General features: G+C 38.7%; 2 protein-coding genes across 2 annotated transcripts; both read left to right on the forward strand.

The window, feature by feature from the left end:
- Window positions 1-475: 475 nt before the first annotated feature.
- On the forward strand, window positions 476-1,867 carry LOC134676576 (methyltransferase-like protein 17, mitochondrial). Its single transcript, XM_063534966.1, has one exon. It carries the CDS (start codon window positions 537-539, stop codon window positions 1,854-1,856), a length of 1,320 nt encoding a protein of 439 aa, XP_063391036.1. The 5' UTR covers window positions 476-536; the 3' UTR covers window positions 1,857-1,867.
- A 2,079-nt stretch (window positions 1,868-3,946) lies between these two features.
- On the forward strand, window positions 3,947-21,727 carry LOC134676598 (uncharacterized). Its single transcript, XM_063534992.1, has 9 exons — window positions 3,947-4,098; window positions 8,358-8,542; window positions 8,998-9,084; window positions 9,212-9,351; window positions 10,367-10,512; window positions 11,245-11,366; window positions 12,134-12,268; window positions 19,349-19,510; window positions 20,424-21,727. Exons 1-9 carry the CDS (start codon window positions 4,020-4,022, stop codon window positions 20,643-20,645), a joined length of 1,278 nt encoding a protein of 425 aa, XP_063391062.1. The 5' UTR covers window positions 3,947-4,019; the 3' UTR covers window positions 20,646-21,727.
- Window positions 21,728-22,168: the final 441 nt, after the last annotated feature.

Genomic DNA, 22,168 nt, shown 5'->3' on the forward strand with positions numbered 1-22,168 from the left:
CTTGCGTTTTTATTTTCCGTAAGCGATAACTTCAAATATAAGCCACAAATGATTGTATAAATACCATACATATCCTCAATATGCAGCCCCCCATTATTTTACCCAGCTAGAATCGTGTTAAATTAAACATTTAAAAATAATAATTTTTTGTATGGTGAAATTATTTGTGCTGAAATCCACCCAGGGGCCTTGGGTTTTACCCTCCCCCTTGATGATACCATGATAACATATTTTACAATCGTAATTCAACGCGGTAACGCAGCGAGTGTGATGGGCACCTTTGCGCCGGGGGTAGCGCGGGGAGGCCTCTTTGAGTAGTTTTTATATTCTTTATTTTATTTTAGATATATTTAGGGTTGTTAGTTTTAATTTAGTATTATTTATAGATGTATTTAGTTCATAAGTTATTTATTTGTTTTTCTACTGTCTTTTTCCTATGAAATAAATTATCTTTTACAACAGACAACACCACAATGTGCGTCAATTTGACAGTACAAAACAATAACACGCTAAAGTTAGGTTATAAGCGTAACAAAATGTTTAGAAAATTAAGAATAACTCGTTTCTCATCGCTTTACTCCAACTATTCAGTTAAAGTAGAGATAGACACCAGTTTGAAAGATAAGTTTGAAAGCAAAGAGTACAAGCCGCGCAAGCACCCGGGAACAACCAGAGTGAAAATAGCAGCGCTACCTCCAGATATAGTCAAGGCTATAAAAATTGTTTTAGACGATTCCGGCGCCCGTTCTATGCACCAGGACAGCATCAAGCTCAGCAACTATCTTCGTTCACGCTTACTTCCACCAGAAGAAGGAGATATTGACCACAAAGCAGCAAAAATACACGACAAAATTTCTAAGAAAGCATATTCGAAGATTGGGGATAATTTGACAGAAGACGAACTGAATCAGTTGAATAATCAGGTGCAATCGAAAGTTTTTAACATTTTAAAGGCAAATGTTTATCGTTGGGGTAACATTTCATATGACAAAGCGACATGCTTACAGTATTTGATGTGTAGATCTGCCCCCGAGTATGCCGTCCTAGTACGTGTATTAGATGAAATAAGAATGAAATATCCGGATTACAAGCCTAGAAGCTTCTTTGACTTTGGCTCAGGAGTAGGGACGGGCACATGGGCCGTCAACAACTATTGGAACGGGGACATATTTGAATATTTCTGCGTAGACACTTCCCCACACATGCATGATTTGGCCCGATTACTCTTATGTCAAGGGAAAGACAATGTAACTATGCCTTTGAAAGGCTATTTCCAACGTCAGTTCCTACCGGCATCAACAGATCTCAAATACAACATAGTTTTATCAGCATTTTCATTATTTGAACTACCAAGTATGAGAGCAAGATTGGAAACCATTCAAAAACTATGGAAGAAAACTGAAGATTTCCTGATAATAGTTGAGCAAGGCTCTAATGCTGGCTTCCAAATTGTGAATGAAGCTAGGGAATTTGTTTTAAATTTACCCAAAGGCAAAAATAATGGTTACGCATTCTCACCATGTCCAAATGACAATGTCTGCCCAAGGTATTTAGAATTGAAAACACCATGTAACTTCATTATGAAGTATGAATCGCTGCCATACCCTACGAAATCAGATGTGTTTGCAGAACTATTCTCATATGTAATATTAAAGAAAGGTGTGCGTCCGTCCGATGATCCTCAGTGGCCTAGGATAGTGCGAGCCCCCATCGTCCGCTCCGGGCACACCATTTGTAGGTTGTGTACGAAACAGGGGGAGCTGCAAGAGATCATATTTTCCAAATCCAAGTTTGACCAGACCACATACAGGTGCGCTAGGTCCAGTAATTGGGGAGACTTGTTGCCCGTAAAATAAATAATTTAAAATTTCATCGTTTTTTATTTATTACAATACAATAAATAACTTTTTATTGCACATACAGAAAACAATACAATTAAAACAGCAACAATACAATAAATAATATTAAAAACTTAATGAAGATTACATAACACGAAACTTTACACTATAGATACACTAGTTCACGATCACAATTTTTCAAGTTCATTTGTTTTTGAGATGCCATCTTTTGTAGCTTAGGAGGCAGGGGGCAGTACAGCTAATCGGTAGACCTATAAAATGATTAATATAGGTAATGAATATATGATAGAATGGATACTTAATTAATTGAATATTAAAAGTCATTAACAAATCCACTTTCAGAACATAAAGTTCGTACAGATGTAGTGTATAATGATTTTCCTTTGTATTTTCACGGAGACGTACGAACGTGTCTTGCTATTTCAGTCAGTCTCGATACTAAAGGTACTGAGGTTGACTGACGTAGCATGACAAATACGAACGTTACCGCGAAAATACCCTTATAAGCAGACATCGTACATTACGATGACGAATGTTGATGATGATTGATGATGATGATGACGTCGTAGAGTACTCTGCTGCACCAAAAATGCTGGAAACCACGTACGTGGTATTAACGGAATTGGTACTTATAGATAAATTCAATTGAAATGGTAAATTAAGATCAATATTAACGGAATTAACGCTAATTAATCATTGGGGTTGAAATTATTTATATCAATTCCGTTAACTCCACTCCGCTGCACCAAAATTGCTGGAAAATGTACGATGTCTGCTTATAAGAATTTATCCCTGAGATTTATCAGTAGGTAAAGTCGATTTTAATCATGTCATATATGGCAATCAATTTTAACTCTTGTAATGCTTTATATGAAGTCGTTAGTTGCATGACAGTCCTTCATGGAATTTAAACTTGATGGAAAATGTATACGTCATAGCATTGTTTATACTGTGAGTAACATCGTCCGCTTTGTTAACTGCCTATTTATGAATCTTATTGCAATGATATTAAGGTCCACCGATGACTGGTTACATAGGCATAAGAGCAGTGCTGTTACATCTATGACTCGGCACCCTACCATTGATTTGAAAGTGATTTATTCTAAATCAGTGGTAAAAACTTGTCATCGTCATCTTCCTCGCCTTGTCCCGGCATTTAGCCACATGCCAGCCTAAGGTCTGCTAGGCAACTAATGCCAAGAATTGGCGTAGGCACTAGTTTTTACGAAAGTGACTGCCATCTGACCTTCCAATCCGGTAAACTAGGCCTTATTGGGATTAGTCCGATTTCGTCATGATGTTTTCCTTCACCGAAAAGCGCGCGCGCTAAATTGGTCGCAACCAGTTGCGTTAGACTGCACGATTGGCTGGAATTCGTGAGTAACACCGCTGAACTAGTACCATTTTAGTGCCCGTAAGGATATTACATTTTCTGCTATTCTCTCAAAATGAAATTAAGTAGGTACTTAGTTAATTGTATGACAAATCGTCTACAAAATATATCTATTACACTTAATTGTTAAAAACCCCATAAAATCTAAAAGTTAATTAACCTAATTAATTAATTAGTTAATATATTTGGAGCGATTAACACGTGAGTTTTCCGATAACGGTCCGATGGTAGTAGCGGCGCGCGCAGCCCATTTACCGCATTTACGGTAAATCGTCAGTGTGTGTTCTTATTTCAACGAAATAAGTAACTGTTAGATCTAGTAACACGGAAGTTAGGTCTACCTAATATCAAGGTGAAGTGTTACAGCTATATCAGTGAATTAAAAAATATCATCATACTTCATTTTAATCGATTTCATTGTGTTTTTAAGTATGTTCAATTGAAGTTTAGAACACAATATGATATAATTATATTATCATTTTATATAATGATTAATTGATCTTATAACATTTAGCATTAACATTCTTGGTGTATACCTAATGCATATTTCCTATACCGAATTTATGATATAAAGTTATTTGATCTAAAATTTTATTATGTTGCCGTAAGCTAGAAACTTAGGTATTTATGTATTAATATAAATAAAATAAATATAAGTAAAAGTAACTTTTGGTAATACAGATAGACGTATAAATTTATTACGTATATATACACAAACTATAAACTATTGTCCACAGGAGTGATAATTGTTTTGTTGTGTATTGCACATGTGTTTGGACAGAATGAAGTCTCTCAGCTGTTTTCTTGTGTTATTGATTGTGTTGAAAGTTGATCGGATCGGTGGTGGTGAGTTGTTATTTTTATCATTTTGATGTTTTGGTGATAATGATAAGCAGAAATCGTAAATTTTATAGCTATTTCGGTGCAGCGGAGTGGTGTTAACGGAATTGGTATAAACAATTTCAACCCTAATGATTAATTAGCGTTAATTACGTTAATATTAACCTTAACTTACCATTTCAGTTGGAATTATCTATACCAATTCCGTTAACACCACTCCGTTGCACCAAAAATGCTGTAACATTTACGATGTGAACGATGTCTGGTGATAAGCATGTTTTGTTTTTGTTAGCCTTTTAACTTTAATTGTATAATTTATGTGTATTGTTTAGTGATTTTGATTTAAAAAAAATGCTGAAGGTATATTTTACCTACATACTTTGAAGTAAGTAAAGTTTAAATTATAATTTTTACTTCTTTGAAACTAAATATATGTTTCTTTATATTTTTTTAAATACATACATACATATATATATATATATATATATATATATATATATATATATATATATATATATATATGTCCGCATATAAGATAGAGTATGATGCATTTCGGATTATTAAAATAACTTTCCGTATTTAAAATAGCGTGGTAATTATTTTCTTATCAATCCCGGTATTCCAACAAATAATTATATGAATTACGAATCTACATACCTACCTACTAGGGTTGCCAAGTATTTTTTGGTGGAATATAGTATTTTCCAGAATAAGGCATCAAAAATACAGTACATTTAAAAAAAATATAGTGCTTTTAGATGAAACACTAAACATGAGTGTAATATACGTTTAATCGGAAATATAGTATTTTAGCGTACCTACTATATATTTTTCCAAAAGTAGAGAGCCAAAATATAGTACAATACTATATAATATAGTACGGCTGGCAACCCTACTACCTACCTACACTGCACCGAAACCACAGAATAAATTTTGGGTTTTCAGACCATAAGGGAGTAAATGTCACAGTGCCTGTTGCGAATGAACAGATAAATAAAAAACATGAGAGTCATACATACTACAAACGATCGTTTACAGAAAGAAATGTACAATTATTTAAAACTGCACTACAAACTATTCATTGGTTTTCCATCCTATCTCCGCAAAATACTATAAATGAAAATTTCAACGAATTCAGTAATATATTAAAAATGTTACTTAACTACTGCATACCTAAGAAACGAAAGAAATCTAAAGCAACCCCAAAAAGAGCGTGGTTAACACCTGGAATAAAAAAATCCTGTCTACATAAACGATTATTAAAAAACCTTGTTGACCAGTCAGCCGAGCCTATATTAATTCAATATTTGGAAACCTATACAAAAATATTAAAGAAAAGTGTTACTATAGCAAAGAAAATGTACAATAATAAAAGGATAAATAGTTCGAACAACAAAATAAAAACACTATGGAAAATAATAGGAGAGCAGACAAAAAAACCTCATTTAAAAAATAAACCTAAGAAAAATATATCTCTTAAAATAAACGACACAATGACAGATCAACCTCAATTGATTGCAAATACTTTTAATACGTACTTTTCTTCAGTTGGAATTAATACAAATGATAATCAACCAAGCGGACGTCCAGTTCTTAGTTCCACCCACAATACGATGTTTCTATCTCCGGCAAACCACATAGAAGTTGAAAAGACTATAAGGAACTTAAAAAACAAACACAGTTACGGAATTGACGAAATACCCCCCTCACTAGTGAAAACATGTTCAAATGAGCTGATTCTTCCGTTAACATTTTTAATAAACCAATCGTTCACAACAGGTACATTTCCAAATGCTTTAAAAGTAGCCGTTATCAAACCTATGCCTAAAACAAAAAACCCAACCGACCCAGACCAATATCGCCCCATTGCAATGTTGCCAACTTTCTCTAAAATCTTTGAATCGATTATGGTCAAACGCTTAACAGACTTTTGTGAAAAATATAGCATATTTGATGACAGCCAATTTGGTTTTAGAAAGCAGAGAGGTACAGTACTCACTGTTTACAAATTCATTCAGGAAGTCATAAATATTATAGACAGTAACCATTCTGCTTTTGGACTAATGCTCGATATGAGTAAAGCGTATGATCGTGTCAAACACGACATTTTACTAAATAAATTATATGGAATAGGGATACGTGGAGATGCCCACAACTGGTTCAAGTCCTATCTGAAGAACAGAATCCAATTAGTTGAAGTAGAACATTATGACATTAAAAGGAAAACCTTGACGAAAATATATTCAGAAACTAAACAAATTACATGCTCCATCCCGCAAGGTAGTGTCCTAGGTTGTATCCTATTTTTGATTTACATTAACGACCTGCCAAAGATAATAAACTCCATCAATATCAAATGTTTTTTATATGCCGATGACATTTCCATAGTATTCTCAAGTCAAAATAATGAGGAAGTAAACCAAAAAATGAACAGTATCCTAAACGTAATTGTTAAGTGGTTTGATGACCATAATTTACTATTAAATCTTAAAAAAACTAACCTTATACAGTTTAGACCCCATCAAAGATCCCCCATAGATATAAATTACACATACCTGAATAATACTCTCCAACAAATTAGTAATTGCAGTCTTCTTGGTATAAATATCGACGAAAATATCAATTGGAAATCTCATGTTGACAAAATTAGTACAAAACTTTCTCGATTTACCTATGTCTTAAGAAATATTAAAAAAAGCACAGATTTTAAAACGGCCGTTGCTGCATATTATGCATTTACTCAAACCTGCCTCCAATATGGAATCATTTTGTGGGGCAATAGCACAGATATACTACAACTATTCATACTGCAGAAAAGGTGCATAAGAATTCTTACAAATATTAAAAATCTTGAAACCTGTAGACCTCACTTTAAAAACTTAAAAATTTTAACTTTACCTTGTCTATATATTCTAGAAGCCAGTAAATTTGTCCGCAAGAATCCAAGTTTATATACAAAAGCAACAGACCGCCACACGTGTGCCATAAATATAAGAAATAAAGATAAAATAGCCATACCATCAAGTAACTTACAAATTAGTAACAAGAGCCCTCACGTTATGACTATAAGAATTTATAATTACCTTCCAAAAGAAATAACCAACGAAAAAACATACACAAAATTTGTTACCAAGTTAAAAACCTACCTAATAGACCATAGTTTTTACTCCCTGCAAGAATTTTTCAATGAAAATAAGTATAATTCTAAGATACTAAAATAATATTTTTGTTATATATTATAGGCATAGAAATAGATAAATTATAGTGTAAGTACCTTTCTTATGTGTAATACATATTTTATATGCACGTGTATTTGCAATGCCCTTGTAGGGTAACATATTGTAATCTTATTGTACTTTTAGAGTAAGATCAATATGTGAGCAATAAACTATTCTTATTCTTATTCTTATTCTTATTCTTAAATAATAGTACTACCGTACAGAAAGGAAGCTTCCTACAAAACCGAAGTTTGACAGCGGTTCAGGGTCGAATCATGCTATCCCTTTCTAATACATGGCACTATCCCTTTCGGCTAATTAGGGTTGTCAAAATTCAAGTGATTATCTTATCTGTGGTCGTGCACGCAAAAGGAAGTCAAGTGGTGCCAACCCTAATAATTGCTCGGAGCAATGCTGAGCCGAGCGGAGCCGAGTTTGGCCGAAGTCAGGAGCTTCGCACCCCTGCCGAAACTAGATTAAGGTCGACTTCACTGATAAAACAATTAGGTAAATATGTTAAATTAGGCAAATAGATACACACCATAACAGAGGACCTAGCCAAGATAACGATCGTACGTCGACCAACACCACAGAATAAATAATAGTACTAATTACAGTAAGATTTTTTTGATAACACTTTTATTACGTTAAATAATACAATTTTAAGCTTATTTCAATACAGTTGTGCGGTAGAAAGAAGAGAAATCTAATCTTCAAGGATGGGTATTTCACAGCCGTCTTCAGATCCAAATCTTTCTATCTTTCTTCTCGTTCCTCTAATTCTTAGAGAGACAGCTCTGATGATTGATATTTGTATTTTGACTTTGATCCAGTTGATTATTTGGTACAGTAGATTCACTTTAACAAAACGCGTCTGTTACTATTAGGAAAGATATGGTCGCTAGGTGCGCAAGCGCCACGCGCGGTTTACGGCTACGGCTAGCCACCAAAATTTGTATGGGACGTATGTACTTGTAGCTACTTGTTGCGACGCGACGAAATCGCGGAGTGAGCCACGCCTGCTTACACTAGTTTCTACTGTTTCAGACTGCATTCTTTCATTGAAAAGCGACTTCGGTTCCCCATCGCCCGTGTATTTACTGGGCGGAGTCTACCTCACCCCCAATACAGCGAGCGGCGCTATTTCAGTGCGTCGCGGCGCTGTCCTGACGGTCGCTTGTCCACAGAGGACGGTCACCATCGCCGGGCAGGCTACTAGGAAAGAAGTAGTGGTAAGTTTACCAAAGGTTTTAACCAAATAGTTTTCATATACAGTCACTATCGCTGGGCAGGCTACTAGGAAAGAAGTAGTGGTAAGTTTTAACCAGAGGTTTTAAACTGTGAGTGGTGCTATAATATTTGAGTGCGTCGCGGCGCTGTCCTGATGGTCGCTTGTCCACAGAGGACGGTCACCATCGCCGGGCAGCCTACTAGAAAAGAAGTAGTGGTAAGTTTTAACCAGAGGTTTTAACCAAATAGTTATAGAGTCGGTTCCACGTCCAACACTGCGAGCGGCGCTATTTTAGTGCGTCGCGGCGATATCCTGACGGTCCCTTGTCCACAGAGGACGGTTACCATCGCTGGGCAGGCTACTAGGAAAGAAGTAGTGGTAAGTTTAGCCAGAGGTTTTAACCAAATAGTTATAGAGTCAGTTCCGCGTTAACACTGTGAGTGGTAACGTGCTATTTCAGTGCGTCGCGGCGCTGTCCTGACGGTCGCTTGTCCACAGAGGACGGTCACCATCGCTGGGCAGGCTACTAGGAAAGAAGTAGTGGTTAGTTTTAACCAGAGGTTTTAACCAAATAGCTTACTTATATAGAGTCAGTTCCACGTCTTTCCATTTCTTCTCATGGCATATTAACAGTTAAAAATTAAGTCTCAGTCGTTATTTTCTTCCCCAGGACGCGAAATGCGTGGCAACGTCCACCTTCTCCGTGGGACGCTGGAGCGGGGAGCTGAACCAGCTGAACTGCAGTTCAGCACCAGTCTTCACCGTCAAGGAGACCAGCAAGGCATGCTACCGAGGCGGGCAGACGGTCAAGTTAGTAGTACCAGCAAGGCATGCTACCGAGGCGGGCAGACGGTCAAGTTAGTAGTACCAGCAAGGCATGCTACCGAGGCGGGCAGACGGTCAAGTTAGTAGTACCAGCAGGGCATGCTACCGAGGCGGGCAGACGGTCAAGTTAGTAGTACCAGCAAGGCATGCTACCGAGGCGGGCAGACGGTCAAGTTAGTAGTACCAGCAAGGCATGCTACCGAGGCGGGCAGACGGTCAAGTTAGTAGTACCAGCAAGGCATGCTACCGAGGCGGGCAGACGGTCAAGTTAGTAGTACCAGCAAGGCATGCTACCGAGGCGGGCAGACGGTCAAGTTAGTAGTAGACTATTGTAGCAGTATAGCTGAACTGCAGCTCGGTACGGCACCAGTCTTCTCCTTCAAGGAGACAAGCAAGGCGTGCTACCCAGGCCAAGTCAGTATCTATACTTGTCGTTCTCGCATGACTATAGATCTAGAATGACGCTTACGTGCCATCTGTGCTCGTGACTGTTTACCGTGACCACAGCACAGCCCACAGGCTAATAGACATCACATTATGAAGTGTATTAAGAGTACAGGTCACCACACATAGGAGAAATTTTATTCGTAAGATACTCGTACCACACTGTGATGCTATGCCATTTTATCCTGCGATAGTCCATGTTCATTCTTAGGGAGCCGATTCGAATCGGAAAAGAAGAAGTTCACAGGTTGATCTCATTGTCATTAAGTCAGGATCTAATGATGTGTAAGTAGTTGGAGGAATCTAGAGAATTCTTTATGGTGTAGAGTCTGTGCGGAAAGACTAGTCGTGGAATGTATTGGGCCCCATACATTCCACGACTCTTCTCTTTCCGCACAGACTCTATTTGTAGACACATCCATACCATAAAATAAATATGCGTTTTTTTACCAACGCGTTTATTTTCTGTTGAAAAAGTGACATTTGCTACAGCTAACTAAAACCCTAAAATGGTTTCCAGTTGTATTAAGCTAGTAAAGTTGTTCTTTGTATTCAGGGTGGGCTACACAATCCGCGACAAGCTGCACGAGCTGTACTCGGCGTGCTTCGACCGCGGCACGCTGAACACGCTCTTCGTCAAGCACGAGCTGTCCCCGAGCAGCGTGAACACACAGTCCGGGCACAACCGCCCGCAGTTCACAGGTTTTTAGGGTTCCGTACCCAAAGGGTAAAGACGGGACCCTATTACTAAGACTCCACTGTCCGTCTGTCTGTCTGTCACCAGCTTAGAGCATTTAATTACCGGAGTCGCCTTTAAGAGCTTATCCCTCTGCCAAAAACCTTGCACAATTGTGCAAACTTTTGTATGGACTGACGTTTATCTGACATGGCTATTTGTAAGTACGTTACGTACTAAATTATGTACAAATGACGTGCCTCTCCTCTGCAAAAATCGGCAGACTGTTTTGTATAGAAAATGACCGGCAAGGCGTCTCCAGTTACTAAATGCTCTAAGGTTGAAAATTTCACATATGATATATTTCTGTTGCCGCTATAACAACAAATACTAAAAAGTACGGAAGCCTCGGTGGGCGAGTACGACTTGTCCAATTTTTTAACCGACTTCCAAATCCCAAAGGAGGAGGTTATCAATTCGGTTGTATGTTTTTTTTTATTTTTTATGTTTGTTACTCCATATCTCCGTCATTACTGGACCGATTCTGAAAATTCTTTTTAAGATATAAGGAGACAGACGACCATTGAATCGCCTGTTGGTAAGCGAAAACTGTCGCCCAGGTAATTTGTGTTTCATTCGGATTGTAAGTGCGTTGCTGGCCTTCAAGATGGGAGGGAGTACATACACTCTTTTATCGAAGGCTTGGATTTCCTATGACATGACGGTAAACGATAAAAACGTGACCATTTTTTTTACAGGTGGCGACCTCTTCCCAACCAAAGTCCACATCGAGAAACTCTACAAGACTCAGTATGAAAAGGACAGGTTCGACCAGTTACTTGGACCTAATATGGCCGACAAGTATTTTAGCAAGAATCAGGTGGGTTATCCCGGCTTTTTTGCCACGGCTCATAGGAGCCTGGCGTCCGCTTGGCAACTAATCCCGAGAATTGGCGTAGGCACTAGTTTTTACGAAAGCGACTGCCATCTGATTTTCCAGCCCGGAGGAGAAACTAGGCCTTATTGGGATTAGTCCGGTTTCCTTCACCGAAAAGCGACTGGTTAATATGAAATGATATTTCGTACATAAGTTCCGAAAAACACATTGGTATGTGCCGGAGTTTGAACCCGCGACATCCGGATTGAAAGTAGCACGCTCTTACCGCTAGGCCACCAGCGCTTTGGGTAATTTAGAGTTATTTATTGGATTGTTTAAAATCTTTAAAAGCAAGTTTTTCCATAAACAAAGTTTTGCACGGAACACTAAAAATGGACAATGAAAGAAACATGATCACAATTATTTTATTACAAGCTTTTATTTATTTTCACCTGTCCCGTTGTCTGTCAGTCTGTAATCAAATCTTGCAAGTTAAATTTGATCCACTTCCCGGTTTCAGATTGTGCTGAAATTTTGCATGCACGTATATATCGGATGACAATGCAATATTATGGTACCGTTGAGCTGATCTGATGATGGAGACAGGAGGTGGCCATAGGAACTCTGTGATGAAACAACGCAACCTAATTGTGTTTGGAGTTTTTAGAGTATTACTTGTCTGTCGTAAGAAAAGTACAGTCAGCGATAAAAGCTTGTAACAAAAATGATTTTTTTGCCAAAAACTTATTTGTTATGTTTTATTCTCCCAGTTCCTGACGCGTGGGCACTTGGCCCCTAGAGCGGACTTCTCCTTCGCAGCACTGCAGCGGGCTACGTTCCACTTCGTCAACGTAGCGCCGCAATGGATGAAGGGCAACCGGGGCGATTGGGGCGCTCTCGAGGAGGTAAAGGCATATCCAGATTAGTCAATTTTTCGCCAATCTGATTCAATTGCCTGATCGAATCAGGAGGTGCGGATGCAAATACCATTCATTTCTGGTCAAATCAACCGATTTGATCAATCCCGTCTGGATACCACTTAAGTTGTCAGTAGCGCTCGAGCGGACTGAGCGATACGGTCCACTTCGTCAACGTGGCGCCGCAGTGGATGAAGGGCAACCGGGGCGATTGGGGCCCTCTGGAGGAGGTAAGTTGTCAGTAGCGTTCGAGCGGACTAAGTAGCGCTGTGGAGTGCTACGTTCCACTTCGTCAACGTGGCGCCGCAGTGGATGAAGGGCAACCGGGGCGATTGGGGCGCTCTTGAGGAGGTAAGTTCGCAGTAGCGCTCGAGCGGACTAAGTAGCGCTGCGGAGTGCTAAGTTCCACTTCGTCAACGTGGCGCCGCAGTGGATGAAGGGAAACCGGGGCGATTGGGGCGCTCTTGAGGAGGTAAGTTCGCAGTAGCGCTCGAGCGGACTAAGTAGCGCTGCGGAATGCTAAGTTCCACTTCGTCAACGTGGCGCCGCAGTGGATGAAGGGCAACCGGGGTAATTGGGGCTCTCTTGACTCCTCAAGAGCGCCCCAATCAGCAACAGTAAGTTGGCAGTAGCGCTGCGGAGTGCTATGTTCCACTACGTCAAATTAAAAATCGCATCGTTCACAAAAATCGTATTAATATTTTAAACCTTAGGCTGATTTAGACGGCGCGCGAACTCGCATGCGATTTTAGTTACATTGCGGACTGTTGGTTACGTCCAATTCAACCGACCGATCAAAACCCGCAATGTAATGAAACTCGCATTGTCTATATGAGACCTTTAATAAGTATGAAGACTTGCAGACACAATTAGATTCATAGAAATGTCCGTGTACACGACTTGGTCTTTTGTTTGTATTTGTAAGTCACTCGTGACTGAACATAATGTTAATATTGTGAATAATATTCGATTTAAGCCACGAGTCAATTTTCCTTTGAATGAAGACTAGTCTAAGCGGGATAATATACAAACAAGGTTTAGCGGGCCCGACCGGTGTTAAGGATGACTCACGCTAGACCGGGCCGTGTTCGACCCGGAGCTTCCGGCGCTTCGTTTTCTATGGAAAGCACCACGTGATCACCGCGATCTGCCGTCGTAGAACGCCTCGCCTCGCCTCGCCTCGCCTCGCCTCGACTACGCCTCGGCTAGTCTGTGGCCATGAGTAAGCCCATTCATAATAAAAAAGAAAAAAAAAGAAAATGACATGTCGGACGCCTCGACCCGGACCCGGCCCGGTCTAGCGTGTCATAATTTATGAGACTGTTGGTTCAACAAGTAAAAGTTAGTGTTCGACCAAAAGCGTTTTTTTTTCAAAACTGTATGGCTATGATGGTTATGTCACCATATCATTAATCATTTAATGCATGATATGACGACTATCTGATAAATGATATAATTCGGTAAAAAGTCGCGAGGATAACGTATAAGTGGCTAATGATAGCGTGATATGTTTTGAGGTTTATAAAAATCAATTTTAAACTCGATGACTTAAGGTGTATATTAAAGAAAAGATGGTTAAATCACATTCTACCACTTATCCACATATGTCATTGAGAGTTAAAACTTATCCGTGATTTGAGCTTTTGAAAAATCAATTCTAAACAAGTTTACTTAAAGCGTATTTTAATTAATAGTTCGCGAGGATAACGTATATGTGACTAATGATAGCGTGACATGTTGTGAGGTTTTGAAAAATCATATTTATACTCGATGACTTAAGGTGTATTTTAAAAAAAAGATGGTTAAACCACATTCTACCACTTATCTAGATATGTCATTGACAGTTAAATTTATCCATAGTATGAGCTTTTGAAAAATCAATTCTAAACAAGTTTACTTAAAGCGTATTTTAATGAATAGTTGGCTGAATGACATGCCGCACACACCACTTATGCACATGTGGCATTGATAGTTAAATGTTATTGGACGGTTTAAGATTTTGAAATATAGATTCTAATTAGAGTTTATATAAGGTTTTTTTTTAAGTGAATCTCTTATTCCACCGCCTCAAATTTAACCGTCTTTATCATGTCGCAAAATCTACTTTATTTCTAGTACTTAGAATTCAGTCTTTGAAATAAGCTAATACATTATCGGACTAAAGTAGACTCGGCTACAATACTTAATTCACGATTGCTGATATTTGCTTGTAATGTCATACAAAATTTTAAGGACAGTAGTCGACCTTATTAACCTAAAATACGGTAATCTATCAAAATCAAATAAATAATTCTGCCGAGCTTATTAAGAGCAGTAACTCATTTTGAAATCTCTTTCAATTGTAGAACATATTGTACAAGTACAAAGTATCCAATTGAATGACACTTCAAAATGAGTTAGAGTCGGACCAAGAAAAGTGTGCAGCGGATTTGATAGCCCACGCAGTGCAAGTGTTATTTATACGTCATAATTTCATAGAAGTTTGACGTTTAAAATAACACTTGCACTGCGTGGGCTATCAAATCCGCTGCCGACTTTTCTTGGTCTGACTCTATTGCTCTTATTATAAGCACGGCCGAATTGTACAATCACACACACTGTTAACTGCACATCGGTGGACTTTATGCCTTTTGAAATAAGGTCCACCGATGTACCTACAGTTAGGAATGTTGCAGTTTAGAAAAATAAATCGTTTATTTGAAAATAAAACATAACCTATTCGCTGGGTGCGATATGACAGCGGACTTTGAAGTGTCACATGGCTGGCTGTCATTACGAAGAGAACAAATAATTTCAATGAAATATTGTAATTTACATATATTCTATTCGAACATGTAAATCTTCATTTCCCCTCTAAAATGGCATAAATGGCACAATCAATAAATTTCAGGTAGTACACACACACGGACTTTCTCATGGCTGACTTTACGAGAAGTAAAGAAATAAAAATCGAATAACGCATTTCATATAGGTAACTAAATATCTGGAAGACCGAGCTATGCTCGGAAAACATATAAAAACCTAGCTAGATCAATTTTTCGCCCCCGAAAACCCCCATATAGCAATTTTCATCGAAATCGTTAGAGCAGCCGTTTCCGAGATCCCCGAAATATATATACATATAAATAAATATCCAAAAATTGCTCGTTTAAAGACTAGATAGATATGACTGTAGTGCAACTGTAGTGTCGTTAATAATGCAGACTTTTCGTGTTTTTCCAAAAGGATAATAATAAGTTTAGGCTTAACATGTGCAAGATGTACCTAAAAGAAATCAAATACGAAGATCATAAGAGCCACACCATTGAAGCTCGTGTACCTAATTCGTCAAGCTTCAGTGACAAACGTCCTTGAATGTAAGCTGTTTTTTTCTGTTTTTGCAATCTTTGACGTAGTACATACATAATATTATGATCCATTAATGTAATAGAAAGTAAAGAAATAATTTATTTTTTACAGATTGATTCTAGTCGTTATGTTACGAGTGGAAAATGTGATTGTGTGTACGTTAGGAGTAAACATATCGCGGCTCTGATGTACTACATCAACTACTAAGAAAACTTCCCAAAAACCAGTGAAGAGCAGCAATTGGGCAGACCTAGTGCCAGACAGTTCGCCAAAGAAAATAACTCAAAAGGGAAATACCTACTTTGATGAAATGTATGCACCTGCAAAGAAAATTAGGTGTAATCCTAGCTTTGCCGTTACATGTTGGAATTGAAGGGAGAGTCAGCATTAAAGTTAATAATGGAAGCTGGTGCTTTATTTATTATTATTACTTTAAATACACAGATACGTAGGTAAACCTCGTTAGTAAAAAGTGACAGTTGGTCTGCCGAAAGTTTCTTTTTGGGCCACGGTGCGCGTTGCGATCGATTCGTGGTTCTCCGACCCAGCGAATAATATGTACATCTTCTAGTAATAAGTAAAACTAAATGACTTAACAAATATTTACAATATTACCCCCCACTCTGATTATACCCCGGACGTAATGTGCTAAAAATACTGGCGGCATTACCTCGCTAAATGGCCAGTGATATTTGTTGGACAAGGAAAGAACCAGAGCGAGGGTCACAGCCCCTTTCCCGTAAGCGTCACCTTAATACTTAACTAGTCCTATATGTTGCGGCAGGAGCAAATATCGTCAGTCATCGCCTCCCGCTTAATACTTTGTCTGAGATGATAGTTTCTTAGATGCTATCGTGAATTTATAAATTGTCAGCCGGTTGTATCGCTGTGGAAAGACCGTCAGTTGATCACATGAACATGTAATAATTTTTTTTTTAATCATTGCCTCCTGATACTTTGCCAGATGATAGTTTAGGTGCTATTATAAATAAAAAAAAAACCGTCAGCCGGTTGTATAGAGGTGGAAAGACCGTCAGTTACTTGCATAAACATGTAAAAAATACGGGCCTACCATTTCATGCCTTAAAGGGGTGGAATTTTGTATGGGGACTTAACAACAACTGCACAACAAACATTGTCAATAGGAACTGTCCCGCCCGCGCGGTGTAGTACCGGCGCTGGTGCAGAATTTAGTCAAAATTTGGTACGGAGATAGTTTGAGTCCCGGGGAAGGACAAAGGGTAGTTTTCATTCAAGAAATCACTCTTTAAGGGGGTGAAAAGGGGGGTTGAAGTTTGTATGGGGAATCAACAAAACGCAAATTGAATAAAATAATAGCTACTTACCTAAATTAATAATTCCACGCTGACGAAGTCGCGGGCTAAAGCTATTATTATAAAGGCGAAAGTTTGTGTGTCTGTCTGTCTGTTACCTCTTCACGCTTAAGCCGCTGAATCGATTTAGTTGAAATTTGGTATAGAGATAGTTTGAGTCCCGGGGAAGGACATAGATTAGGATAGTTTTTATGTCGGAAATTATCAAAGGAAGGAAGGAAAAAATCAAAGGGGGGTGGGTCTCTTTCAATTAAAGAGTTAATGAATTACCTAATAATTGAAGTAAGCAATGCGCGAATTAAATAATTGCTATTAGCATTATCCAGGCGCTATACCTACTTTAGCTGCTGTCACTAATTCCACGCCGACGAAGTCGCGGGCAAAAGCTAGTATTATAAATGCGAAAGTGTGTCTGTCTGTCTGTCTGCCTGTTACCTCTTCACGCTTAAACCGCTGAACCGATTTAGATGAAATTTGGTATAGGGGTAGTTTGACTCCCAGGGAAGGACATAGGATACTTTTTATCTCAGAACTCACCCCTTAAGGGGGCGAAAAGGGGGATGGAAGTTTGTATGGGCAATCAATAACCGCTGAGCCGATTTAAATGAAATTTGGTATGGTGATAGTTTGAGTTGTGAGGAAGGATATAGAATAGTTTTTATCCCCGAAATCATCCCTTAAGGGTGTAAACAAGGGGTGGAAATTTGTATAGGGGTTCAATAATTTCTTGAAATGGGACTTGCCTTTTATCATTTAAAAGTTCGTAAGAGATAAAGAATGTTTATGTATTTGTGACCAATTTTATTAGCCATACCTGCTACCTTTAAGGGTGAAAAAGAGATGACATGGGGGTGGAAATTTGTATGGAGAATAAATAAAAAGCAACTTTTAACTTCTCCAACTTCTTTATCTTCCTAGCCTTCAACAACTTCTCCAACATCTTCATCTTGTTGATCTTCAACTTCTTCAACTTAAACTTCTCCAACTTATTTAACTTCTTCAACTTCAAATTCTCCAACTTTTTCAAGTTTTTCAACTTCGACTTCTCCAACTTCTTCAACTTCAACTTCTCTAACTTCTTCAACTTCAACTATTCCTACTTCTTCTCCATGGTCTTCCAGTCCAGTTCCTCTCAGGTCTCCATGGTCCAGTTCCTCTTTGGTAACTACCGTCAGCCAGTAGATGCACTGATGTTAGAACCTAAAACAAAGAGTTGTAAGTTGGTATGTCGTTATTAATAAGGTGACAATAATGATTTGAGGAATAGTATCTTTACTTTAAAATGTGCCGGCAATCCATCGCCATGTTGAGGCTTGAGGTCAGCGTCGAGTTTGGCACACAAATAGAGTTCCAATTCTTTGCGCACTCTATATATGTGCCGAAACTCCTCGCTGGGCATATCAAATGGGTTGCATGTAGCCCTTAATGGCCCGTCGTTGGAGTTCTCTTTGCTATTTTTCTTCGATAGCAGCAGCTGCCAAGAAGAAATGATATTATTATCTTGCCATCCCTACAAATAATGTACGTATTGATAATGTTATATGTAAATTCAAATTTAATTCAAAGTTCAAATTGTATATATTATATTTAAGAAAAAAAACAGATACTTACCTACTGATATTTTAACTTCAAGAAATTGCATTTTCACCACTTATATACCACTAGAGCACTAATGACTTATGAGTGAAGTGCAAAAAATTTGTACATAGTTAAGCACCTGTAATTAGTCCAAAGTTAATTGATTCCATTGTGTTACCACAGTTAAGCCATTTCTATTTAAGTTAGATGCATGAAAGTGCGTTAGCGAATGCTATAGACTTATATGTGTACGATTTAAGTACAATAAAATACAAACAATACAATTTACATAGTTAATTTTCGTAACACAAATGAATCAATTAAGTTAACACTAATCACAGCTTCTTAACTGCGCTTATCGTGACCCAGTGAGCACTACGATAAATTAATCAAAGGCTAGCCGTCAAAAATCGACTATATGTCTAATTATCCAACAATCGTAGCCATTTACCGTGTATTGTTGTCCAAGTGGACAAAACGGTATGAATGTTATAAAACTGTATAAATCTAGACAAGTGGCATTTATATCATTTAACTTATCCACTTATCCACTAAGTTTAAGTTGGAAATGTAGACTAATGACATATTATCCAACGACCATGTTATGCAGTTAATCATTTAACGACTATCGCTGTCAAAAGTGGAAAAGACGACAAATCAATAAAAACTGGATAAAATGTCAGTTTTATCATCATTTATACAGCCATATCATTTATCCAGTCGACCATCATAGCCTTACTGGAGTTATTTTCTTTTTGATTTCGTTTTCCTTGTTTTTAAGATGATTTTGACCTCATTTTATCACCAGGCCCTCCGTCGGCGAGTGAAGACCACCAACTCCTCAGTAACAGTCTACACGGGGACCCACGGGGTGCTAGCGCTACCCGGGACCCAGGGAGAGAAGGAACTCTATCTATACTCGGACGAAAACAACAATATGGCTGTGCCTGTACCGCTATACTTTTATAAGGTAAGCAAAGGGAATGTTAGGGCGTTCGCCAGCGTGGGCTAGTGTTCCAAGCGGGCACGTGAGTAACGTGTCATTGTTGTAGGTAAAATCTGTCGTACGAGTCCGCGCCAGTTAGCGTCGCTCATAACTTAAGTCATACAAGTTTTCGTTAACACACTCACCCGCTCCGTGCAAGCGCGCTAGCTAGCGGACGCCCAGTAACAAGGACTCAGAGAAAATAAACTATATTCTAGCGTACCTAGTTCGTAAATGTATTTAATTTCTTATTTAATTGTAACTTTTTTGTAAATGGGTCAACAGAAAACTGTGTTCGCGTCTTTCCTGTAGACATACACAAGAGTTAAGGGCTATAAAGGTTAATTTTCTTATTTAACCCTTATCCACGTGAAAGTTTGTGGGCATGTAAGTCATGATTTTATCATAGTTCTCTAAATAAAAGGAGGACTGTGAATCTGTACAAAACCCCATTTAGACGGGAACTGTCTAAATGAGGCTTACTGTATATATTGTAGAGCGGAGGTCGTATCGTATCTTAATGCGAGATTCCACCAGTATGCGGCACTGTGCGGCACAAGGCATATTCCGTACAAAAATTCTTGTGTACACAGCTACACATACACACTGGTGGAATCCTGCTATTAGCACAGAATAAATAATAATACTAAGTACAGAAGACTCACTCTCTAACAAAACGCGTATGTTACGATCAGCACAGATATGGTCGCTAGGTGGCGACAGCGCCACGCGCGGCTTATGGCTCTCCCCAAAATTGGGGCCGAGATGTACTTTTAGCTACCTGTAGCAAAGCGACGAAATCGCGGAGTGAGACACGCCTGCCATTAGAGTGTAGAATTCGATTATTCCTTAGGCAGATTTTTCTTCTTTTTCTCAAACTGCCAATTTTAAATTCCAGCTAGTCCACGACCCAGCCCGCCGCGCAGCCACTGCCTTCATCACAATCAACTCCTCCTTCTTCAACGCGTCGACAGAGAACGCGCTGACGTTCTGCGACGACGCGTGCGCGTCCTGGCTGACGTGGCGCGACGACGCGACGCATAGCTTCTGCTGTAGCTACGACGCGTTTAATCGCGTTATAGAACATATACCTCAGCTGGAGGTCAACGAACTCTATTAGAACTATCAACACATTCACTGTAAGAACACGTGTGTGTTCATTTTGTACTGGAAAAGGGGCGTCCGGCACCGAAAGAAGTGGGGCGATTCTCCTGAGAGCGCTTTCCCATACGTCCGATCCGTACCCGTGAAAATATGGTCCGTAGTAGCCGTAGAACTATTTTCATGGTAAGTTACTCACTAGATCCGATCTCCGTCATCCGATTTCTTTCCATCATTCAACGTGTGCGTTGCGTAACTTACCATAGAAATAGTTCTACGGCTACTACGGACCATATTTTTACTGGTCCGGATCTGATTCGGATCGGGCGTAATACGAAACTGCTCTGACGGCTATTCTCGGCTCCGTTCGTCTCAGCATTGCTTCATCACCATCAACTCCTCCTTCTTCAACGCGTCGACAGAGAACGCGTTGACGTTCTGCGACGACGCGTGCGCGTCCTGGCTGACGTGGCGTGACGACGCGACGCATAGCTTCTGCTGTAGCTACGACGCGTTTAATCGCGTAATAGACCATGTGCGTCTGGAGGTCAACGAACTCTATTAGAACTTCTATCATTAATTCAATTTTAATTTTTGTTTATATTTAGTAGTATTCATTAATAGGAATTTTTAAATTATTATTTTTGACATTTGTACACTATTTTTATTAACACATTCACTGTAAGAACACGTATGTGTGTTCATTTTGTACTGGGAACGGGTCGTCCGGTACCGAAAGTGTTAAAGTGATGAGCGAAGTGATTTTATTCTCATCAGATACGAGACCAAGCCGTGTCGGTGGGACAAAACAGCCTACCTAATACTTAGGGCATACTTACTGAAAATTCCTGGACTGGCCACTTAGAAAAAATAAGTGGTCTCACATAAGTATCAGAATCCAGAAATTTTCAGTATGGCCCACGTAAAAACATCATAATTATATTTAACATTTATTTTAGTATCAATTTTAATTTATTTGTAGTTTTAGTTTATTTAAATGAGTTAGTTTATATTTATGTTAGAATTACCTTTTAATATAAATAAAGTTTAACATTTAATTCATTTAAAAATTTCCATGTTTAAATTACATTATTAACCAACCCCGAAGTATTTGTTTTCGTCTGGACAGTCCTCAAGGCCAGAAGGCCTACCGCGAACCACGTTCGACGTGTTGCCTCTTTGTCGCACGTGTAAATTCGTACGTAAGTGTGACAGGGAAGGCAGCACGTCGAAAGTGGTTCGCGGTAGGCCTTATGATCCCATATTTCGATCGCCGATCATTACCGATAAAATCGAGGTGCGGACTATTACTGACCAACTTTTGTTCAGCGACTTTTAAAAATAACTTGTGGTTTGATTTTTAATACACTTTAAAGTTTATTCTAAGACGCAATGTATTGCGAATTTTGTTATGTTTAAAGGCGTGACAAGCAACGTCAATCTAATGATAATGATATGGCGTGGCGATGGCGTCCATTGAAGAGAATACATATATATTTTGTATGAAAAATAGGGAGTCTAAATACTTCATATTTTTTAAAA

This window comes from Cydia fagiglandana, chromosome 24, assembly GCF_963556715.1.
Source record: "Cydia fagiglandana chromosome 24, ilCydFagi1.1, whole genome shotgun sequence".
Taxonomy (NCBI): domain Eukaryota; kingdom Metazoa; phylum Arthropoda; class Insecta; order Lepidoptera; family Tortricidae; genus Cydia; species Cydia fagiglandana.

What these genes read in the sequence shown, in the direction of transcription:
- LOC134676576 (XM_063534966.1), top strand. Translation starts at nt 537, where the DNA reads ATGTTTAGAAAATTAAGAATAACTCGTTTCTCATCGCTTTACTCCAAC.
- LOC134676598 (XM_063534992.1), top strand. Translation starts at nt 4,020, where the DNA reads ATGTGTTTGGACAGAATGAAGTCTCTCAGCTGTTTTCTTGTGTTATTG. An exon ending in CTACTAGGAAAGAAGTAGTG is followed by an intron (nt 9,085 to 9,211) that starts GTTAGTTTTAAC and finishes TTTCTTCCCCAG; the next exon opens with GACGCGAAATGCGTGGCAAC. An exon ending in CGAGGCGGGCAGACGGTCAA is followed by an intron (nt 9,352 to 10,366) that starts GTTAGTAGTACC and finishes CTTTGTATTCAG; the next exon opens with GGTGGGCTACACAATCCGCG.